Source organism: Gorilla gorilla, chromosome 18 (assembly GCF_029281585.2).
Source record: "Gorilla gorilla gorilla isolate KB3781 chromosome 18, NHGRI_mGorGor1-v2.1_pri, whole genome shotgun sequence".
In the NCBI taxonomy this organism is placed as follows: domain Eukaryota; kingdom Metazoa; phylum Chordata; class Mammalia; order Primates; family Hominidae; genus Gorilla; species Gorilla gorilla.
Window position 1 is genome coordinate 29,537,296 of NC_073242.2, and position 21,692 is coordinate 29,558,987.

The 21,692-nt window shown below is 47.5% G+C and overlaps 1 protein-coding gene across 4 annotated transcripts; it reads right to left on the reverse strand.

The window, feature by feature from the left end:
- Positions 1–36: 36 nt before the first annotated feature.
- Positions 37–18,268, reverse strand: NTAN1 (N-terminal asparagine amidase). 4 transcript variants are annotated; one of them, XM_031003130.3, is made up of 10 exons: positions 18,084–18,268; positions 10,176–10,278; positions 10,034–10,099; positions 9,621–9,729; positions 6,527–6,600; positions 3,824–3,877; positions 3,269–3,322; positions 2,170–2,267; positions 769–882; positions 37–391 (listed from the first exon to the last, which is right to left on the reverse strand). In XM_031003130.3, the coding sequence occupies exons 1-10, from the start codon at positions 18,162–18,164 to the stop codon at positions 212–214; spliced, it is 933 nt and encodes a 310-aa protein (XP_030858990.1). In that variant the 5' UTR covers positions 18,165–18,268; the 3' UTR covers positions 37–211. The 4 variants fall into 4 exon arrangements, with proteins under 4 accessions (XP_030858990.1, XP_063555650.1, XP_030858991.1 ...); XM_063699580.1 differs by lacking the exon at positions 18,084–18,268 and adding an exon at positions 17,914–17,987; XM_031003131.3 differs by lacking the exon at positions 10,176–10,278.
- Between the last annotated feature and the right edge of the window lie 3,424 nt (positions 18,269–21,692).

A 21,692-nucleotide genomic window follows, 5' to 3' on the forward strand; every position in this document is an offset into this window, starting at 1 on the left:
AATTTTTTAGTAAACCAAAAAATAAGTCTCAACAAATGCCTTTGCCAAAATAAGGTTTTATTTTGAAAGTATTTTGAAAGTCATTTGAAAGACACTGAGGAGGGAAGGAGGCCTAAGACCCAACGGACGTAGGATCCAGATCTGGATTCGTGCCAGCCCCACCAATGGTCTGTCAGGCCAAGAAGGTGCTTTCTTTGGTAATTCATGTTTTTTAACTTCCTGGAGAAGAGATCTTTTCCCACAAGCCATCTTCATTTTTTTTGTAGAGTAGGGCTTTATTTCCAGGAAACAGTGTGTTAGCTGGAGATGGGTGTTTTTTTAAAAACATCAAGGTAGATCTAATATGTTCAACAAAGTGGGGTGGCTCAGCCAGAGGCGAAGTGGAAAGATTCTGAAAACACAAGATGGTGGGCATTAGAGAAGCCAACCTTACTGTCCCCTGCTGTGATAACTGCTGTGATAAAGATGTCAAAGTATCTCTTTGTTCTTGGACACAAATATATATAATAAAATACGTTAAGAAATGAGGTGGCCTGAATTAGTAAGAAAAAAGTTGATTGCTTACTGCTTTACCCACACACATTTCCATCCAGGACTTGACATATCCCCATTTGATATACAAGTTAAATGGGGTCTGTCAATGGCATCCAAAAAGTTACTACCCGCCGAAGGGAAAGCAGCTATGACCTGGTCTAAACCCTTTTTTTCTTACAGATGGGGAAACCAGGGTGCAGAGATTTAAGACTTACCCAGCCTGTAAACTCTCACCTCTAGTATTTGCTTGTCATCTTGGTGCAACCAGAAATCCACATGTGGAAATGGTGTCCAGGAGTACGGTCCTATACGAAGTTGTTCTGTCTCTGCATCGTAAATGCTAATCATCTAAAAAAGAACGTGTCAAGGATAGAATTTCAGGAATGTCACCCACTTTTCAAACCCTCCCAGTAACGCAAGCTCCAGTGTAGTCCTTTCATGCATTTATCTGCCTAAGCTTCTTAAAACCTGTCTCAAATAACAAAAGCTGCTAGCTACTGAACACGTCCAGTGTGTCTGCTGCTGCACACTGTGGGGCACACACGACTGCTGAGCGCCAACAGCAGTCCCACAGGACGAGAGTGTTTTTTCCCATTTGGGGTGAAAACTTGAGGCTCAGAGAAACAGGGCCCATTTCCCAGGTCATGTGTCCAGTAAGCCTCAGAGCTGGGCCTCAAACCCAGGCGCTTCTGACTAAAGTCTGTGTTCCTCATTGCCTCATTATTTATACCCCAAACAACTGATCACCTTGCAATTTAAAAGCATACAGTGCCTGCTGCCCCATCAAAAGAAGAAGCTAATTTGCCAAACGATCCAGTCCCTGAATTCCCAAATTTGCCAATGGCAGCCTCAGCTTACCTAGCAATATTCACTTTGGTAACTGACACTGAAATATATTCTGAATATCAACTAAACTAGGCCTGTTACACTCCTTGAGAAGTCCTAAAAATGTTAAAAGGGTTGGCTCCGAATCCAAACACATTTTCCAGTGAAAACATCAGCATTTCATAAATGAGAAGATTTCTTTGGGGTGGCCTGAATGTGATTTCCGTTTTTTCACACTTTGAGCATTTTTAAAGAATTCTTTCACCCATTCCTCAAATGGCATATAAACCTTGGGTTTTCAGTTTTCTAACTTTTAAAATTACAGTGTAATTTAATTAAGCACCCTAAGGGAATCAGACTTTAAATTAATTTGATCATTATTTTGGGTTAATTAAATTGTTCCAGCAAATTGCTCTTCAGTGACCCGGTCCAAAAGAATGCATAGTCCTGAGTGCAGAGGGGAGAAACCTCTCTCCTGCGTCCCAGTTCTCCTCTCTTTGTAGAACTTTATAGGAAAAGCTCTTAAAAAGTAACAGAAGTTTGTTCTTTGAATTCGGATGCTGGGGTTCACACTTACCTCCCACACCTTTTAGGCAGAGAACTGGAGCTGATGACCTAAAGATGTTCATTACTATTTTGAGACAGCAAGTGTGGGGAGGGGTATATGTATGTGCTGGTCCCTGATAATGTACGGCTATAAAGCAGCTGACAGCATAAACTTTTCTAAGATCCCAAAAACTTAAGGCCTTGACATTTGATGCCTTTTTTTTTTTTTTTTTAACTCCTTAACAAAGATGATTTGAAACTCACTGGTCCTCCTGCTAAAGTTCGCGCAGCACGAAGCTGCTCCTCTGGACCCCGATCTTGAAAGGAGGCTCTGTAAATCTCGGCAGTCTTAATGTTGACAGCTGTGAGGGACAACAGGATGACTCTGAATTGACAAAAGACCAAAGCGGAAAGTCTGCACAGTCTTACATTTCTACCACCACTCCTAAGAGAAAGATAGGAAAGTGAACAGAATGGCTCCTAAGTATCTGGACTTCCCCCTCCCTGGAGGGGGAAAATGCAACCTTTACCCCAAGCATCTCGGTGAAAATCGCTGAGGCTCGAGCTGGACTCGGTGAGATTTTGTTCTAAACCAAGAGCTGCTTTCCACATGGGAGGCAGCCATTCCTTCAGTCGGACATGTAGCAAAACCTCTGGTCATCCCTACTGGTGTACGGCCAGGGGTGGGTGGGTGAACTGTGATCGTTCTGTTTGAATCTTCACAATTTAGTATTTTATACATACACGAAGTTACAGAGAATAGAACAGTGAACACTGTGTACCTACTACCCAGCTAAATCAATCAAGTATCACCGCTACAGCAGAAGCCCTCGGAAATAGAGCTGATTCCATGATGCCTTTTCTGCGGGAGGCCTGGGGCTGCCAAGCAGGGAGGATGGTTCTAGGTTTTCTCTAGCCTAAGAGTTTTACACTTTGGAGGATTTCTGTTCTCAAGCAAAACCTTCCTCAGTTCCTGATGTATAAAAGGATTCCAGTGCCTGCCTTCCTCCCCCAGAGCACTGGCAGGAGAAAAGCACGCCAGGCCTGGGGTGCTAGGGGGAGAGGGAAACAAAACCAGGCACTTTCCCAGCTCCTGGGAAGGGTGGGCATGGCCTGTGCTTTCTATTTGCTACCACGTTGCTTCTTCAAAGTCTTAAGAAGTGAATGTTATCTCAGTTTTATAGGTAAAGCTTAGAGAAGTTAAGCTACTTGCCCAAGGCCTCACAGCAGATGTTCGGAGTAGCTGGGATCTGAACCCAAGGCTGTCCCATCCTGACAGCAGTGGGGTCATTGGTTTGGTGAATTAGACTTTAACTGCACATGTGACCAAGACTCCAACCCACAAAAGATGCACACTACTTACCAATGCCATATATTACTGGAAAGTGGTTTTCGTTTTCTTCCCGGTCATTTAATTCTACAAAATAAAAATGTTTAAGATACACTTTTTAAAGAAATACCAAATGATTATTTTTACTTTGTATAATAAAGGCGAAGGAGGAGCTCCTCAATGCAGAAAGGGAGGAAAATTCCAGAAAATGAAAGGGATTGTGGCCCTGTTTCCCTACCCTGTCCCAAGGCAGGGGGGTTTATACTGAACAAACTGGCAGCTGCAGAATCGGTCCCCACTCCCACCCCACCTTCTCTGTGCACCCTGTCTGCCACACGGGTGGCAGCTCCTCTGAGATCCAGTGCCCTCCTTCCTGGGAGACGAGGGGGCTGCACTGGAACTGAGGCTGGGCAGATGGTGGACGAGGGCAAGGGGAAGGGGAAGGCCATCCCACCACAGGAAGAGCCGGAACAGATGGTGGCCAAGCAGTGACAGCAGTGTGTGCCGGTGCTTGGGCCCACTGCAAGACTGGGGACAAAACGGTCCTGAGACCCACATCTTTGCTTTGGGGCAAATGGCAGAACTTACCTGTCACACATAATGTCACTAAGTGAATGTCATCTTCTTGTCTGTCAAATTCACCTATGATGAGAATTTTAAGACCAGAAGTCAGAAAAGTTCCTCTAGTTACCAGAACAAACTGCTGAGCAAGCCAAGGACAGGGAGGGACGGCAGCCAACTGAGTGTGCTCCGCCCTACAGCCCGCGCCCACACTGCCACAGCCTGGCCTATGGGGCCAGACACTAGGGAGCTGACACCACAGAACCCTGACCACCAGGAGATGGCCACATTCTCAGCCTCAGGCCCGAAGGAGCCTGGGCTGAGCCTTCCCATTTTTCTCTTCATTCTGAGAGTTTTGTGGGGACCCATGGATTTATAAGATTTTTACTTTTCTCCTAACTAAACTGTTTTCCTGATTATCAGAATTACAAAAACAAAAATCTGGCCACTGTAACAGATCTGAAAAATACAAGAGAACATAACGAAGTCAGTTTTTAATGTCCATAATCCTAACACTGTTAATAATTAGTGTATTTTCTTCCATATTTTTCTAAGCTCAGCAGAGCTGACTATAAAGACAATTTTATATCTTTTTTTTTTTTTTTTGAGATGGAGTCTTGCTCTGTCACCCAGGCTGGAGTGCAGTGGAGCGATCTCTGCTCATCGCAGTCTCCACCTCCCAGGTTCAAGCGATTTTCCTGCCTCAGCCTCCCGAGTAGCTGGGATTACAGACTTGCGCCACCATGCCTGGCTAATTTTTGTATTTTCAGTAGAGACAGATGGGGTTTCACCATGTTGGCCAGGCTGGTCTCGAACTCCTGACCTCAAGTGATCCACCTGCCTCGGCTGCCCAAAGTTCTGGGATTACGGGAATGAGCCACTGCGCCCAGTCGACAATTTTATATCCTGATTTGCTTGTGCATAGGTATTTTCCCATGTAATTCTCACCCTTATATGTGTTATTTTTTAGCGACTACATAATTATTATTCCGATGACACCAGATTTCCTGTTATAAGTAATGTTCTACCGCTCATCTTCAGGTTCAAATCTCTATGCACATTTCAGATTATTTTCTTAGCATATATTTCCACAAGGGGAATTACTGGGTCAAAGGATATGAACTATTTATTTATTTATTTATTTATTGAGACGAAGTCTCACTCTGTCACCCAGGCTGGAGTGCAGTGGTGTGATCTCAGCTCACTGCAACCTCCACCTCCTAGGTTCAAGCGATTCTCCGGCCTCAGCCTCCTGAATAGCTGGGATTACAGGCGTGTGCCACCATGCCCAGCTAATTTTTTTTTTTTTTTTTTTGAGATGGAGTTCAGCTCTTGATGCCCATGCTGGAGTGCAATGGTGTGATCTCAGCTCACCACAACCTACACCTCCCGGGTTCAAGTGGTTCTCCTGCCTCAGCCTCCCAAGTAGCTGGGATTACAGGCATGCACCACCATGCCTGGCTAATTTTGCATTTTTAGTAGAGACGGGGTTTCTCCATGTTGGGCAGGCTGGTCTTGAACTTCTGACCTCAAGTGATCGGCCTGCCTTGAACTCCCAAAGTGCTGGGATTACAGGCATGAGCCACCGCACCCAGCCTAATTTTTGTAATTTTAGTAGAGACAGAGTTTCACCATGTTGCCCAGGCTGGTGTCGAACTCCTGACCTTAGGTGATCCACCTGCCTTGGCCTCCCAAAGTGCTGGGATTACAGGCATGAGCCACCGTGCCCGGCCAGATATGAACCTTTTTTAAGAGTTATGGCGAGACCCTGTCTCCACAAAAAATTTAAAAATCAGATGGGCATGGTGGCATGCACCTAGTCACAGCTACTTGGGAGGCTGAGTAGAGAGGATCACTTGAGCCCAGTAGGTTGAGGCTGCAGTGAGCCATGATGGCGCCACTGCACTACAGCCTGGGTGGCAGAGTGAGGCCTTCAGTCATGATGCCAAATTGCTTCCCAGACAGGCTGTACCATCATATGAGTAAGCTTACCTCATGGCCTGGTGGTTAGTCAACACACAACAATGTTTTCTTTCTTTTTTGAAAATATTTGCTAATTTAGGCCAGGTGTGGTGACTCACACCTGTAATCCCAGCACTTTGAGAGGCCGAGGCAGGTGCATCACCAGGTCGGGAGTTCACAACCAGCCTGGCCAACATGGTGAAACCCCATTTCTACCAAAAATACAAAAATTAGGTGGGTGTGGTGGTGCACGCCTGTGATCCCAGCTACTCAGGAGGGTGAGGCAAGAGAATTGCTTGAACCCAGGAGGCAGAGCTTGCAGTGAGCCGAGATCATGCTACTGCACTCCAACTTGGGCAACAGAGCAAGACTACATCTCAAAAAAAGAAAAAAAAAAGAAAAAATTTGCTAATAGGGAAAAAATGGTATCATCAGTGTTTTAATTTTCTGCAGATTAAAATGGACATTTTTGCCAGGAGGGAGGGTGGCTCTGCTTTCACACAATTCAGAGCACTTACTATTTTGGAATGTGTTCACTGCTGTTTTAGTAGAAAATCTTGTCCCCAGCCCTGCTACCCCTCCCTACACATGAGCTCCACGCATTCAGTCTTTCTGTGAAATTCCAAGCTGGGCAGTCTGTTTCTCTGTGCTGCTCCAAGTGGGTGTGCCCTTCTTGGGTTTTGTACCAGTTGGGATTTTTAACCCAAGCAAGTATGGGTACATATTTATGTCCAATTTGGGGGAAAGAAAAAAAAACAATGAACTTACTAAGAAGTTGATGAGTGAGTTTTTGTGACAACTGCCTGTCGTCACTGAAGCCTCCAACGAGGTGTACTTCCAGCCTGGCAAAGAGATGAGATGGGTCAGAGGCCAGAAGACACCGGTGCGTGCGCTGGTCTCACTTTGAACTTTCATTCTCAGTTTCCATGAACACTTGCTCTACAGCAGAGCTTCAGGTCATCTTCGTGCCACCACAAAAGAAAGTATCGGCAGCACACTGCCAAGGCCAGTGGCGAGCTTCTGGGGACCCTGCCCAGGGGCCCTGATGACTGAGGGGATCCGTATCTGAACACAAATGTGATGCCGCCTCCATGCACCAGTGGGGAACTTTGCTCTGGAAGAGCACAGGCACAGGACAGGCGCAGTGGCTCACATCTGTAATCCTAGCACTTTGGGAGGCTGAGGTGGGCGGATCACTTGAGGTTAGGAGTCTTGAGACCAGCCTGGCCAACATGGTAAAACCCCATCTCTACTAAAAATACAAAAATTAGGCTGGGCGCAGTGGCTCACGCCTGTAATCCCAGCACTTTGGGAGGCTGAGGCGGGCAGACTGCTTGAGCTCAGGAGTTTGCAACCAGCCTGGGCAACAAGGTAAAACTCCATCTCTACTAAAATACAAAAAAAAATTAGCTGGGCATTATGGCATGCGCCTGTAGTCCCAGCTACTTGGGAGGCTGAGGCAGGAGAACTGCTTGACCCTGGGAGGCAGAGGTTGCAGTGAGTCAAGATCGTGCCACTGCACTCCAGCTTGGGCTACAGAGTAAGACTCTATCTCAAAAAAAAAAAAAAAAAAAAAATTAGCCGGGCATGGTGGCACACCTGTAATCCCAGCTACTCAGGAGGCTGAGGCAGGAGAATTGCTTGAACCTGGGAGGCAGAGGTTGCAGTGAGCTGAGATTGCACCACTGCACTCCAGCTCTGGGCAATCAAGCAAGACTCCGTCTCAGGGGGAAAAAATAAATAAGTAAGTTGGGCGTGGTGGTGGGCATCTGTAATCCCAGCTACTCGGGAGGCTGAGGCAGGAGAATCACTTGAACCCAGGAGGCAGAGGTTGCAGTGAGCCAAGATTGCATCACTGCATGCCAGCCTGGGTGACAGAGCCAGACTCTGTCTCAAAAAAAAAAAAAAAAAAGGTTTGGGGCCAGGTGTGCTGGCATATACCTCTATTCCCAGCTACTCGGGAGGCAGAGGTGGAAGGAATGCTTCAGCCCAGAAGTTTGAGACTAGCCTGGGTGACAGGGTGAAACCCTGGCTCTAAAACAAACAAACAAAAAAAAGACTGGGCAACTGCCTGTTGGAGCCCTCCTTAGGAGTCACACTGCGCATTAGCACAGTGAAGCTCTTGAGAAGTCCTGCGATTGAAAAATCCAACTAACTTTCTTGAACCCAGTGTTTCCCACACTCATCTACTAACCCCCTTTTCCACAGCCCGTCAACTGGGCGAATTCACGCTCGGCAAAGTGTTGCCAGACTTTACGCTGCCTTCTCAGACACAAAATCTTCCTAAGGGATGAACCAGAACCTTGGATGTACCCAACATAGGGCACAGCCTCAGGGGGCCTCATAATAAACTCCAAGTAGTAGTAGTAAGGAGAGCTGTGACCACCATGGCTTTGCTTGCCACTGGGCCACCAGGTTTGCCTCTGACTCCCTGAGCGATCACAGTTCTACAACAGATCAGGAAGAGCTGACAAGCACGTTCTGAGAACCATGGAGCAGAGTGTGTGGCAACATAATGGCATTGATTACGTCCCCCTGCGGGGGCCAAGATGATAAGAAAATGAAAATACCATTTTGGGCCTGCATGGGTCACGTGTCCATGAAGCCAGCCCAGCCTTGGCACAGACCGCAGAGGGAGAATTTAGAATTGATCAGTATTGACTAGCAAATCTCTCCCAGAGAACTCTCTCTTTCTTTTTTTGACTCCTAGGATTGTTAAGCCTTCGTATATGATGGGAATAGTTCACTCAATGGCTGCCTTAGACTTCCAATAAAATGAGAGCAATGCCTGCCGGGTCTCCACAAAGAGCAAGGAGAGGGGACAGGTGTGTGAACAGTGGTCTTGACAGCAGGACTGTGTCATCGGCCTCCACCTAGCTCCTGTGTGCTCCAGCACATCGAGCCTCAGTGCCCGTCTCTGTCAAATGGAGGCAGCGGCTACTTCACTGCAGTGAGAGAGGATGAGGTGCTGTGGGGGCACCCAGGCTAGAGGCCGCTTCTTATCCAGCAATCCTTGGGGAAACTACCAATCTGCTGGAATTTAAAACTATACTCCTCAGCTGGGAGGATCACTTGAGCCCAAGAGTTTAAGACCAGCCTGGGCAACTTGGCAAAACCCTGTCTCTACCAAAAAAAAAAAAAAAAAGCTAGCTGGGTATGGTGGTGTACACCTGTGGTCCCAGCTACTCGGGAGGCTGAGGTCGGAGAATCGCCTGAGTCCGCAAAGTCAAGGCTGCAGTAAGCTGAGATCACACAACTGTGCTCCAGACAGGGCGACACAGCAAGACCCTATCTCAACAACAAAAAGAGAACAAGAAAAAAAACTACATGCCTCGCCCCCTAGTGGTCCCCACATCTTCCTGGCCTCGTTTTCTCCACAGCCCCGCCTCACCACCCAACACCCCATCTTGTGTACAGTCTCTCGGCTTCGGAATACAAACACCTTGGGCCAGGCTTTCTGTCTACTCTTCACTGCTGTGTCCCTAGAAACTACAAGGTGTAGGTGAGAGGAAGCATTTAACAAGCAACTGCGGGAGGAATGACTGCATGGAGAGCTACCACACCCGGGGGAGAGCAAAACGATGTGAAAATCGCAACCTCGACGTTCCTGAGACGACATCAAGTTCAAAGTCAAGCCTTCCATCTCAAATCCAGCACAGACTCCTTGCCTGTGCCCAGCACCCACTCATTCACTCAACCACTGCTGACGCAGTGCCCACGTCGTGCCAGGTTCTGTTCCAGGGGAACGAGGCAGACACTGCAGCGGTGGCATCCTGTGTTCCCCTAACAGCTTCCACAGCCACGTCCTGTATGCGACGGTTCCAAGATCTCAATTCACCTATGAGAGCAGCGTAGATCTCACCTTCCACATTGAGCGTGGTCAGAAAAGGATTTTATGGAGTTCATGATCAAGGGGACCTCAGCTTTGGTGTCGGTTCCGTCACAATGTGTCAAGCAGGTGGCCCCATTACCTGAAGAACAAGGGTGAAAGGACTCAAGTTATTCCCTGATGCGAGTGCAGTGCGCAGGCCGAGACTCCGCCTGTCCCTCCGGACCGCCTCATCTTTGAATATCCTGTAGGGGAAAAACGGACAGGTCTGTGCTGCCCAGCCAACCCATTCTGACCAGGACACCAGGGAGACACCATGCAGACCAGAAAAAAGGTAAGCGGAATCCGCTTCCAACAAGACACCAGGAAACTCAACGCGAGAAATTCAATGGTCCCAAAGGTTGGGTCAGTTTAAGTAATGGTTTCCTTCACCTCTCTCATCATACCTGTGTGCCTCAGGACCACAATGTGACAAGTAGTGGCATCATCAGAACCCAGAATGGAGATGGAGCCTGTTTAAAAAAGAAATAAAATAAAATATCCAATAGCCTTTTGGGATAACGCCCAATTCACTGCTTCCTAACCTACCATCCTTTGGGGAGGTCACTGCAAGCTCTCTTTGCTGAACATACAGAAGGCCCTGGGGTCCCACTTGTTGAACAGACTGACCTCTGAGAAGTCTGGCTCTTTCCTGTTTAATTAAAAAAAAATAAAATAGTGATGTAAATTAGTGAGGATGGAAAAACTAAAGATGTGGAGAGAGCCAAAGCGGGCTCTGCGTGGGCAGCACGCTAGTGTGTGGGGAGTGTGTTAGCGGACAGAGAGGCTCAAAGAAAAAGGCAGCAGCCACGGTCATTCAGAACAATGCAGAGAAAACGATGCGGTTCTGCGCAGTGGTTTTTTTAACCTATGGAATCAGATGTCATAGTAACCTATGAAATGAGATGGAAAAATCCTTTATTATAGTTTTTTGTTTGTTTGTTTGTTTTTTAAAGAGACAGGGCCTCACTATGTTGCCCAGGCTGGTCTTGAACTCCTGGGCTCAAGCAATCTTCCTGCCTTGGCCTCCCAAAGTGCTGGGATTACAGGCATGACCCACCACACCCAGCTATCACAGTTCTTTACTAAAGAGTGTGAGACTCTTAACAATTTTACCATTGTAAAGAGAATCAGATTACACAGGAATAGTGGATGGATGGCTCTGAAATCACATCACCTCTTTTTTATTTTTTGAGACAGTCTCTCACTCTGTCACCCAAGCTGGAGTATAGTGGTACAATTTCAACTCACTGCAGCCTCCACCTCCCAGGCTCAAGCGATCCTACCACCTTAGCCTCCCAAATAGCTGGGACTACAGGCTTGCGCCACCACACCTGGCTGAGTTTTATACTTTTTGTAGCGACGGGGTCTCCCTATGCTCCCCAGGCTGGTCTCAAACTCCTGGGCTCAGGCAATCCACCCACCCTGGCCTCCCAAAGTGCTGGGAGTACAGGCACACACCACCACACCTGGCTGATTTTTATACTTTTTGTAGAGACGAGGCCTCCCTATGCTGCCCAGGCTGGTCTCAAACTCCTGGGCTCAAGCAATCCACCCACCCTGGCCTCCCAAAGTGCTGGGAGTACAGGCACACACCGCCACACCTGGCTGAGTTTTATACTTTTTGTAGCGACGGGGTCTCCCTATGCTCCCCAGGCTGGTCTCAAACTCCTGGGCTCAAGCAATCCACCCACCCTGGCCTCCCAAAGTGCTGGGAGTACAGGCACACACCGCCACACCTGGCTGATTTTTATACTTTTTGTAGAGATGGGGCCTCCCTATGCTGCCCAGGCTGGTCTCAAACTCTTGGACTCAAGTGATCCACCCACCTTGGCCTCCTACAGTGCTGGGATTACATGCATAAGCCACCATACCTGGCCTCCACTTTTTTACCTTAGTCCCTAACCTAGTAATTTCACTTCTGGAAATCTGTCCTAAGGAAATAACTCAAAATATGTTCATCCCTGTGTTATTTCTTTTATCTTATTTTTTTTTTTTGAGACAGAGTCTCGCTCTGTTGCCCAGGCTGGAGTGCAGTGGCGTGATCTCAGTTCACTGCAATCTCCACCTCCCAGGTTCAAGCGATTCTCGTGCCTCAGCCTCCCCAGTAGCTGGTATTACAGGCGTGCGCCACCATGCCCAGCTTTTCGTATTTTTAGTAGAAACTGGGTTTCGCCATGTTGGCCACACTGGTATCAAACTCCTGGCCTCAAGTGATCCACCTGCCTTGGCCTCCCAAGGTGCTGGGATTATAGCATGAGCCACCATGCCCAGCCCCCTGTGTAATTTGTAATGGCAAAAAGCTGGGAGCAACAATGGAAAAGGTAAGTAAATTAGGCACAGAACCAAGTCACAACCACTAACTGCACAGTCATGAGAAATGAAAACTATGGGAAAAAGAGTTTTGAAATGCTAATTGAAAAGCAAGATACAAAAGTATAAAAAATGTTTTAAAGAGCTATAAATGTGCCATAATACAACAATGATTAAATGCTTATACCCATAGAGAAAAATACTGGAAGGAAATTTCACCAGTACAACCATGGCTGTGCCAAAAAAGCAAACATGAGTGATTTCCTGTTGCTGTTGTCCTCTCTTCTCTCAATGTTCTATCACGTAGTTATTGTTAGAATACAAAAACAAAATGGATAAGGCAAATTTACGAAAGGTATGTTAATACTAAGTGTCAATAATCTGAGTGTTTGTACACACTTATTTAGTAAGCTTGTAAAAAAAATTCAGTGGTTAAAAATTCAGTGGTTATTTAACAAAAACTTCTTCAAAATATTAAATTGATACAACACTACAATGTATCATAATTTCCTTCTCACTTGCAACAAACTCCTGGATGAACAAAATCTTCCTCAAATGTCTAGACAATGTATGTATGTATTGCCTACACAGGAAGACAGTTTTGCAGTCTTAGTCTTCTATCAGCTTCTTGCCATTTCGCATGACTGGTGCTAATTTAGGTTAGCGCTCACTTAATAAAACATAAGAGCAGCTGAGTGTGATGGCTCCCAACTGTAATTCCAGCATGGGAGGCTGAGGAGGGAGGACTGCTTGAGCCTAAGAGTTCAAAACCAGCCTGGGCAACAAGGAAGATCCTGTCTCTACAAAAATTACAAAAATTAGCTGGGTGTGGTGGCATGTGCCTGTAGTCCCAGCTACTCTGGAGGCTCAGGTAGGAGGATCACTTGCAGCCAGGAGGTGGAGGCTGCAGTGAGCCATGATTGCACCACTGTACTCCAGCCTGGGTGACAGACCAAGACCCTGCCTCAAAAAAAAAAAAAAAAATTAAGATTAAACTAAAAGAAGAGATGTAATAAACATAATTATCAGCTTGATTACTTACATGGTGTTTTCTTCTGTTTATAAACTTCCATTAACTGGAAGCAAGGTATCAATGAAAATGAGACAAGCCCCTTAAGAAACAAACTAAAGATTAAATGAACTGCAGTGTAAAATTAGATGGGCAAGACAGCCTTGCTTGCTCCAGAAGTCAATGAGAAACAGGTGTGACTGCTCTAAAACTCAGAACACCTGTACAGGTGAAAGCCTCTCATTTTCTCATTCCACTTCTTGCCTCACCTTAGTTCAGAATAACGGGAGAATTCAGAATTCCCTCTTGATTACTCCTGAGATACTTACCTTCTGCTTTGTTCTTTGAGGGAAGGGAAGAGAAGGGAGGGCGCAAAGGCGAATTTTTAACACTCATGTTCACAATTGGGTCACCACTCAAAAGCAAAGCTATTTGTGAGAAATTAATTACTGCTTTCACAAAGACCAAAAATCATGTCTCTCTTCAACACAGCTCCTACAATTTCCCAAAGAAATAAAAGCAAAAATTATCAGAAGAGAGAATGCCAGAAAACTAAAACAGTAGACTGCTTTGCTCTATTTTTTAATTTCTTTTTTTAGACAGGGTCTTACTGTCTCCCAGGCTGGAGTGCAGCGGCGAGATCGTGGCTCACTGCAGCCTCTGGCCTCAAGCAATCCTCCCACCTCAGCCTCCCAAGGAGCTGGGAACTACAGGCATGAGCCAACACACCTGGCTAGTTTTTGTACTGTTTGTAGAGATGGGGTCTCCCTGTGTTGCCCAGGCTGGCCTCGAACTCCTGGCCTCAGGTGATCCTCCTGCTTCAGCCTCCTTTGCAGTAGCTGGAACCACAGGCGCACGCCACCACACTTGTGCTAGGATTATAGGCATGAGCCACTGTGCCCAGCCTCTACTTTATTTTTAATTTTTTTTTTTTTTTTTTTAGAGACAAGGCCTCACTCTGTTGCCTAGGCTGAAGTGCTGTGGCCAGATCATAGCTCACTGCAACCTCAAACTCCTGGGCTCAAGCAATCCTCCCACCTCAGCCTCCTTTGCAGTAGCTGGAACCACAGGTGCACGCCACCACACTTGGCTAATTTTTGCTCTTTTAAGTAGTAAAAAGAGTTTAGCCAAACTTCCCTTCTTTGGAAAACCACACAGTCCTACTTTATAAATTCATATGCAAGTAGTCCCAGTTTTCTTAACCTCTAATATTCTCTAGATACTAATATTTGCTTAAAAAAAAAAAGCTTTTCCCTCAGTCCCTCATCCCTATTTCCCAATTCCTATTCAATGGCAGTATTCTCTTAACCCAGTGACCAGCAGATTTTCTGAAAAAGGCCAGACAGTAAATATTTGGGGTTCTGCAAGGCCGCAGTCTCTGTCACAATTGCTCAACTCTGCTGTTATTATGAAGTGAAAGCAGCCATAGACAATACAGATGTGGCTGTGTTCCAATAAAACTTTATTTATAGGTGACACCGAAGTTTTAATTTCAATACCATTTCCCATGTTACAAAATATTATTTTGATTTTTCTCAACCTTTGAGAAATATAAAGACCATTCTTGGCCTATAGGCTATACATAAGCAGGGTCCGGCCCATGAGCTGTGGCTTGTTGACCTGTGTCGTAGCCAATGACCTAGCTGTGACCTGGGGGATGATCATGTGACCCTCACCCCTGCTGTCCTGTTTATCAATTCTTCCTTTATAAACAGGAGAGGGGCATGAAGGTGATCTGTGAACTGTAAAGCACAATGCTATATAAGAAATTATGAGGCCCAACACAGTGGCTCACGCCTGTAATCCCAGCACTTTGGAGGCCGAGGCGGGAGGATCGCTTGAGGTCAGGAGTTTCAGACCAGCCTGGCCAACATGTTGAAGCCCCATCTCTACTAAAAATACAAAAATTAGCCGGGCATGGTGGCAGATGTCTGATACTCAGGAGGCTGAGGCAGGAGAATCACTTGAACCTGGGAGGCAGAGGTTGCAGTGAGCCAAGATCGCGCCATTGCACTCCAGCCTGGGTGACAGAGCAAGGCTCTGTCTCTCAAAAAATAAATAAATAAATAAATAATGAAAGCAGGAACTAAGCTACGCTGTGAGCATCTTGTAGACTCTGTGGAACTATATTACCCAAGATGTTGCAGGACTGGTTACCGAGTACCCAGTGACTGGTTGAGAGTGACTAAGGGAGGGCTCTAAACAGCTCTGGCCAAAGGAACTTCATGCTGGGATGGCCACCGTCTATATTCACACTGTCTCATTAGTAGCCATGCTGTCTGCTCGGCACTTGAAATGTGGCTACTGCAACTGAGGAACTGAGTGTTCAATTTTATCTAATTTTAATTGATTTTTAAGTTAAATCCTAAGTAACCACATGGCTCGTGGCTACTGTACTGAATAGCGCAGCTCCAGAGTCAAGGGCAGGCTGCCAGGGTTCCAATCCTGGCTTCACCACTCCCAGGATGTGGGGCCTGGAGCCAGTTTCCCAGCCTCTCTGTGCCTCACAGTCCTCATCTGTAAAATGGGAATAGCAGTAACTCTTGCTGTGGTGCTTGGCAGCTTCCACTGTATGACTGTTATTGTTGTTATTTGCTAGTCATAGCTACACACAGGCTTCTAACTGTTGGTACTCCATACTCAGAACACATCGTTACATGAAAAAGACACATTATAAAACAACATATAGTAAGCTATCATTTTTTTAAAAAAAGTAAATTATATACAAAGAAAAACCTTCATTAGGACTTTCACCAAACTAAAGAATGGTTGTAGTCATACATTTTTTTTTCTGTATTATTATATTTTGCTTTCCTACAAAGAGGACACCCTGTTTTATTATATAAAAATAATCCAGGCCGGGTGGAGTGGCTCACACCGGTAATCCCAGCACTTTGGGAGGCCGAGACGGACAGATCACTTGAGGTCAGGAGTTCAAGACCAGCCTGGCCAACATGGTGAAACCCCGTCTCTACCAAAAATAAAAAAATTAGCTGGGTGTGGTGGCATGCACCTGTAATCCCAGCTACTTGGGAGGCTGAGGCATGAGAATCGCTCGAACCTTGGGAGACGGAGGTTGCAGTGAGCCGAGACTGCGCCACAGCACTCCAGCCTGGGCCACAGAACAAAACTAAGTCTCAAAAAAACCAACCAACCGAACAAACAAAAAACCCAACCTTTAATGTCTCCCTGTTGCTAAGTAGGTGAAAGGTCCATCTAAGCCCCTTGGTCATTTGGTCATCTGGGTACAATCCACCCCTGTAAGGTTACTTTCCATGCTTCCCCTCCTCACCCGGGCTGCTCCGGAGAAACTGGCCAGGCCACCCACCCACTGGGCCCTTCCCCTCCTGCCCGCCGCGCCCCAGGCGGCTTGCCCAGCTGCGATGCCCTCACCCTTCTTCTCCTTTTCAAATCTCTCTCGTGCCTGCATCCTTCTTCACTTACACTGCCGCAAATCAAAGTGATCGCCCCCTTCCAAAGTTCCTGTAACACAAACTGGTCCCCAGTACACAGCCTTTCTAGGACATGTCTTCTTAAATAGGCCAAAACCTTCCTTCGAGAGAAGCAGCCCCGGTATGTCACCAAATCCCCCTCCACACTTAAGCGTGCAGCCCGGAACACCCATCTAACTTTCTATCACGGACATTTTCAAACAGACATAAAAGTAGAGCATCCCCTAAATTCTTCAGGCGGCTGAAATTATTTTTCCTTGGTGAGTCCTACTCTTGACTTCGCTAGCTAACAGGACAGTAACACAACGCAAGGATAAAGTGACACGCCACCACGCCTAGCTCGGTGCATGTTGGCTAACAGACGATGGTCGGTCCTGAAATGCAAGCTGAGAATCACACAGAGCTGACTGCCTTCTCCCCGTCAGTAAGTCCTTGTCACCCTTCAGAACACGTTCAGGAGTCATTTTGTGACCTCATTTATGCAGCATATCTTTACTGAGCGCCAATTCTATGCCAGGGACCGTCCTACACTCTGAGGATACAAAAGTGAGGACACTACTCTTATCTGCCTTCAGGAGGCTTACATTCTGGGGACAGACCAATAGAGAACAAACAAGCAAACAAAATAATCACAAACTGTACAGCTGTGACAAATGAAACCTCTAAATGCCTTCCCCAACCCAACACACTTGGTCAGGTTCCTGTGCTTCCCATCTCAGAGTGAAAGGGGACGCTTTTTCTTTATGGCCCTTAACAGTTTATAGTATCTGAGCCTTCTTCATCAGAAACCATTCTCCCTTCTAGACTATAAACACTCCGAGGGCAGGGACAGTGATCAGTACGTTGCCCAACAGATATTAGGGGCTCGATATTTGACTCTCAAATCAACGAACTGATTGATTCCCCTTTAACAGGATCTATGGCAAGTAGGACGTCTGCCCCCGCCGCCACGCCCCGCTCTTTTTAAAATCTGAGAACCCCCTTGCCAACTAGTCCCTGCATAAGCGTGAACAAGAGTTCAGAGATCTATTTGAGCACAAAAGCAGAAAAAACAAAAACAAAACCCGTGCATCAGGGCGTGGTCCTACGGCCCAGCTGCGGAAAGCAGGGCTCTCTCTCCCGGCTAAAAATAACTCGGCGCCCTACGCCCCGGGGGTAGGGGAGAGAGAGGAGGAAGGACTGGGGGTCCCCGCCAAGATCCCCCAGGCCAAACGCTCTCCGAAGCCCACCCTGGAATAACCTCCTGCTTCACAGGGACGCAAGGACGAAGCAACGTTCACCGCAGGCTGCTGGTCCCCGAAGGCGGGCGGCCGGATTTGCCTAAACGGACCCAGCCCTATGGGGGCTGCAGCCGCCCCGTCGAGGAATGGGGGTCCCGGCGTGTCCCCGAGCCGCAGTGCTGTACGACCTTGGGCAAGTCACCTAACCTCTCTGGGCCCCCGTCCCCTCCCTTGTCAGAGAGTGGCCTCCGGGGCAGCCCGCTGAAGTCTAAAGAAAGCAAAAACTCCCCGACCCCTCAAGGGGAAGACGCGAGCCGACGGCCGGGGCTCCGGATGTGCCAACAGCGCCAAGTTTCAAGTCTGTGTCGCGTGAGGCGGGCGGCGGTGGGGTGAGGAGGGCGCTCGCCCGCCCTGCAGCTTCCCCTCGGGCCCGCCCCGAAGCCCCGCGCCGCGCCCCACTCACCTCCAAAGGCGGGTGGGCTCGGACGAGGTCCCCGGCTGACTGCGGCAGCCGCACTCGCCGCCCCTCGACGAGCAGCGGCATCGCGGAGGCGGCCGCCCAGGCAGGCCCAGGGAGGCGGCGGCCCCCCACTCTGCAGCCCCGGGCCGCCCGTCGCCCCCGCCCCTCGGGCCGCGCGTCCCGCCTCGTCCTGCCCCGCCCCACCGCGGGCGCTGCCGGGAAGTGGAGTCCAGGCGGAGGCGGTGCCGGCCGAAGAGACTGGAGAAATCCAGGACATGGCCGCAAGGCCTCACGGGAAATGTAGTCCAAAGCCAGGAAGTGGCCCTGGAAGCAGCGCGCGGCCCGCCTCCTCCGCAAGGGGCGCTGGGAAGTGTAGTCCCAAAAGCGTGGGAGTCAAGGAGCGGGGAAAGGGGAGCTGCCAGGGAGCAGCTGCACCAGCCAAGAGAGCCTCCGGGCGAGTTCCTGGGGCGGGTTCTGGCTCCGACTGCTGCGCTTTAGGTCATTGCTCCACGCTTCCCAGGTGTGTGAACTTCCACAAGCTTGAGTTTGAGACCCTGCTGTGCAGCTCCGTAGGATTGCATTCGATGAGTAATAATAAACCTAATCAGGCGGGCACGGTGGCTCACGCCTGTAATCCCAGCACTTTGGGGGGCCGAGGCAGGAGGATCGCTTGAGGCCAGGAGTTCCAGACCAGCCTGGGCAACATAGTGAGACCCACCCTCCCCCATACCCTCGTCTCTGCCAAAAATTTAAAAATTAACTGGGCACGGTGGCATGCACCTGTGATCCCAGCCACTCTGTAGGCTGAGGCGGGAGGATCTCTTGACCCCAGGAGTGGGAGGCTGCAATGAGCTATGTTTGGGCACTGCAGAGGGACACTCTGTTTCTAAAAATAATAAAAATAAATGTAAACGGTCTTAAACTGAGAAAATATATCCTGAACTGTGCTAGCCCCACGTACTAAAGAGATCATCGATTAACACGTCGTGATTGGAATGCAATAGGCCACTCACAGGTGGGCTGGGAACCGTGGGGGAAGGATTTGCGGATACTGACTGCAGAGCCCCTAATCTGAGGACAGGTCCCCAAGGTGAGAGGCGTCTCACCGTGGAGCTCTCTTCTAAAACTTGGAAATATTGCTCAAATTCATCCAACTCTGCAGCACATTAATAAAAAGTAATTTTACAAAAGATACAGAGGAGCCACATGATACAGCAGAAATTTTATTAGAATTTTATCATCTGTATTCATCGTCTTCTTTCATAAATCTCCCCCTCAGCTTACACACCCCGTTCAACAAAAATACCAGGAAATTTACTACAGTAAAGAAGTGACTGTAGAAGATGGTGTTCCCATCGCCAGGTTACCCAGCTTTTCACCCAAAATAACTCTATTTCTAGCTACCAGGAAATTATTTCTCTGTATTATTACACCTACATTTCTCATTTGTCCTTACAAATGTAGGAGCTACTATCAACACCTCATTTGTCATTTGTCCTCACAAATGTAGGAGCTATCAACACCTCCGTTATAACAGATACAGTAACTTGCTCAAAGTGGTAGAAATAAGTAGTAGAACGAAGACTGAACCTAGCTTTGCATGATTCCAAAGTCAGTGCTCTCCATCACTATAAGATGCTCCTAGACTGTACTGTAAACAACTCATTCTAACGCAGGTGACATTAAGTAAGTCCCAACTAGGAAGCTCGGAGCTAAAAACAGGGTTTGAAACCAGGGTGATCAATGACCAGCAGGCTGGCCTGGAGCAAGTTACTTAACTTCCCTGAACTGGTTTTGTAGAATAGCATGTTTGTTTCACCTGGTACATACTAAACACTAAAGACAGCTATTATTGGAATTGCAGAGCAAAGAGTAGTCAATCAAAGTGAGGCATTTGGAAGTGCAAAGGTGAAGAACAAGGTTCTGTGGGTTCTGCCTGGGGCTGGTGCAGTTTGCCTAACTGGTTTTTCACTTTTGGGTGATCTTTTTTCGAGTAATCTCAGGTTATCAATCTCCTAGGCTGAGTACTGTGTTAAAGGACTAAATGAGCCAGATAACAAGCAGGAAACCACTGCCCTACCTCTTTTCCCACCCAGCTCCACAAATTTTGGTCTACAGGCAATGAGGAAGCAATAGCAGGTGTGTGGCCAGCACTGCGGCTCATGCCTGTAACCCCAGCACTTTGAAAGGCCGAAGGAGGACTCACTTGAGCCCAGAAGTTCGAGACGAGCCTGGACAACACAGGGATCCCTGCTTCTCCAACAAATACAAAAATTAGCTGGGCATGGTGGCAGGCCTGTAGTCCCAGCTACTCGGGAGGATCAATCAAGCCCTAGAGGTCAAGGCTGCAATGAGGCACGACTGCGCCACTGCACTCCTGCCTGGGTGATTACAGCAAGACCGTCTCAAAAAAAAAAGAAAAAGAAAAAGAAAGCACTAATTACAATGTTGGAAAGCCTGTTTCTTTAAGATAGGAAACCAACCTGCCTCACAAGATGGCTGATGGCAAGGTTCAAAGAATATATACAGGGAAATATTTTTTAAATTACACTTTTTTGAGGCCAGACATGGTGGCTCACGCCTGTAATCCCAGCACTTTGGGAGGCCGAGGCGGACAGATTGCTTGAGGTTAGGAGTTCAAGACCAGCCTGGCCAACATAGTGAAACTCCATCTCTACTAAAAATACAACAATTAGCCAGGCATGGTGGTGCATACCTGTAGTCCCAGCTACTCAGGAGGCTGAGGTGGGCGGATCACTTGAGCCCAGGAGGCGGAGGTTGCAGTTGTTGAGCCGTGATTGCACCACTGCACTCCAGCCTGGGTGACAGAGTGAGACTCTTGTCTCAAAAAAAAGAATGATGAACATTATACAGAACCTTAGTAAATATTTAGTGAAAGGATCCCAATTTGTGTTTCAAATTTTTTAATGTAGAGATGGGGGTCTCACTATGTTGCCCCAGCTGATCTCAAACTCCTGGCTTCAAGAGATCCTTTTGCTGGCCTCCCCAAGTGCTCAGATTACAGGCATGAGCTACCACACCTGGCCCCAAATTATTAGATACATTATAAATCCTACTCAACCATCCAGAGTCAGACTGAAACACACAAAAGCATTTGATGGAAGAAAACATGGTGGAGCTTTGGATGTTCAATTAGTTGAAACAAGAAAAGTATGCAGTTGTAAACCAATGAACAGTTCTCAAGGCAGCCTGCACCTTCGAATCACCAGGGGGCTTTAAAAACCATCCATGTCCAGACCCCTCTTCTGGAGACTGATTCAATCAGAGGTTGAGTTGGTGTGTGATGTGAGCCTGGGCATCCTTAGTTTCTCAGCACTCCGAGGGACTGATTCTAGGGCACAGCCAGGGTTAAGAACCACCATCGTAAGCACTGCCCGGCAAGGGAAACACACTGGTTCCTCCTCTCCAGTTCAGATCTAAGTTGGTACCAGGGAGGTAGGTATTATGGAAGAAATGGAAGTTATCTTTAACCAAAAAAAACTTCCCATGGAAGTGCTTCCTTTCTTGCAAGAAAACAACGGCCATTAACTTGTACATGCATCGAATCCTTAAAGCCTTACACTAGTATCTTATTCCCGTTTTACAGTTTAA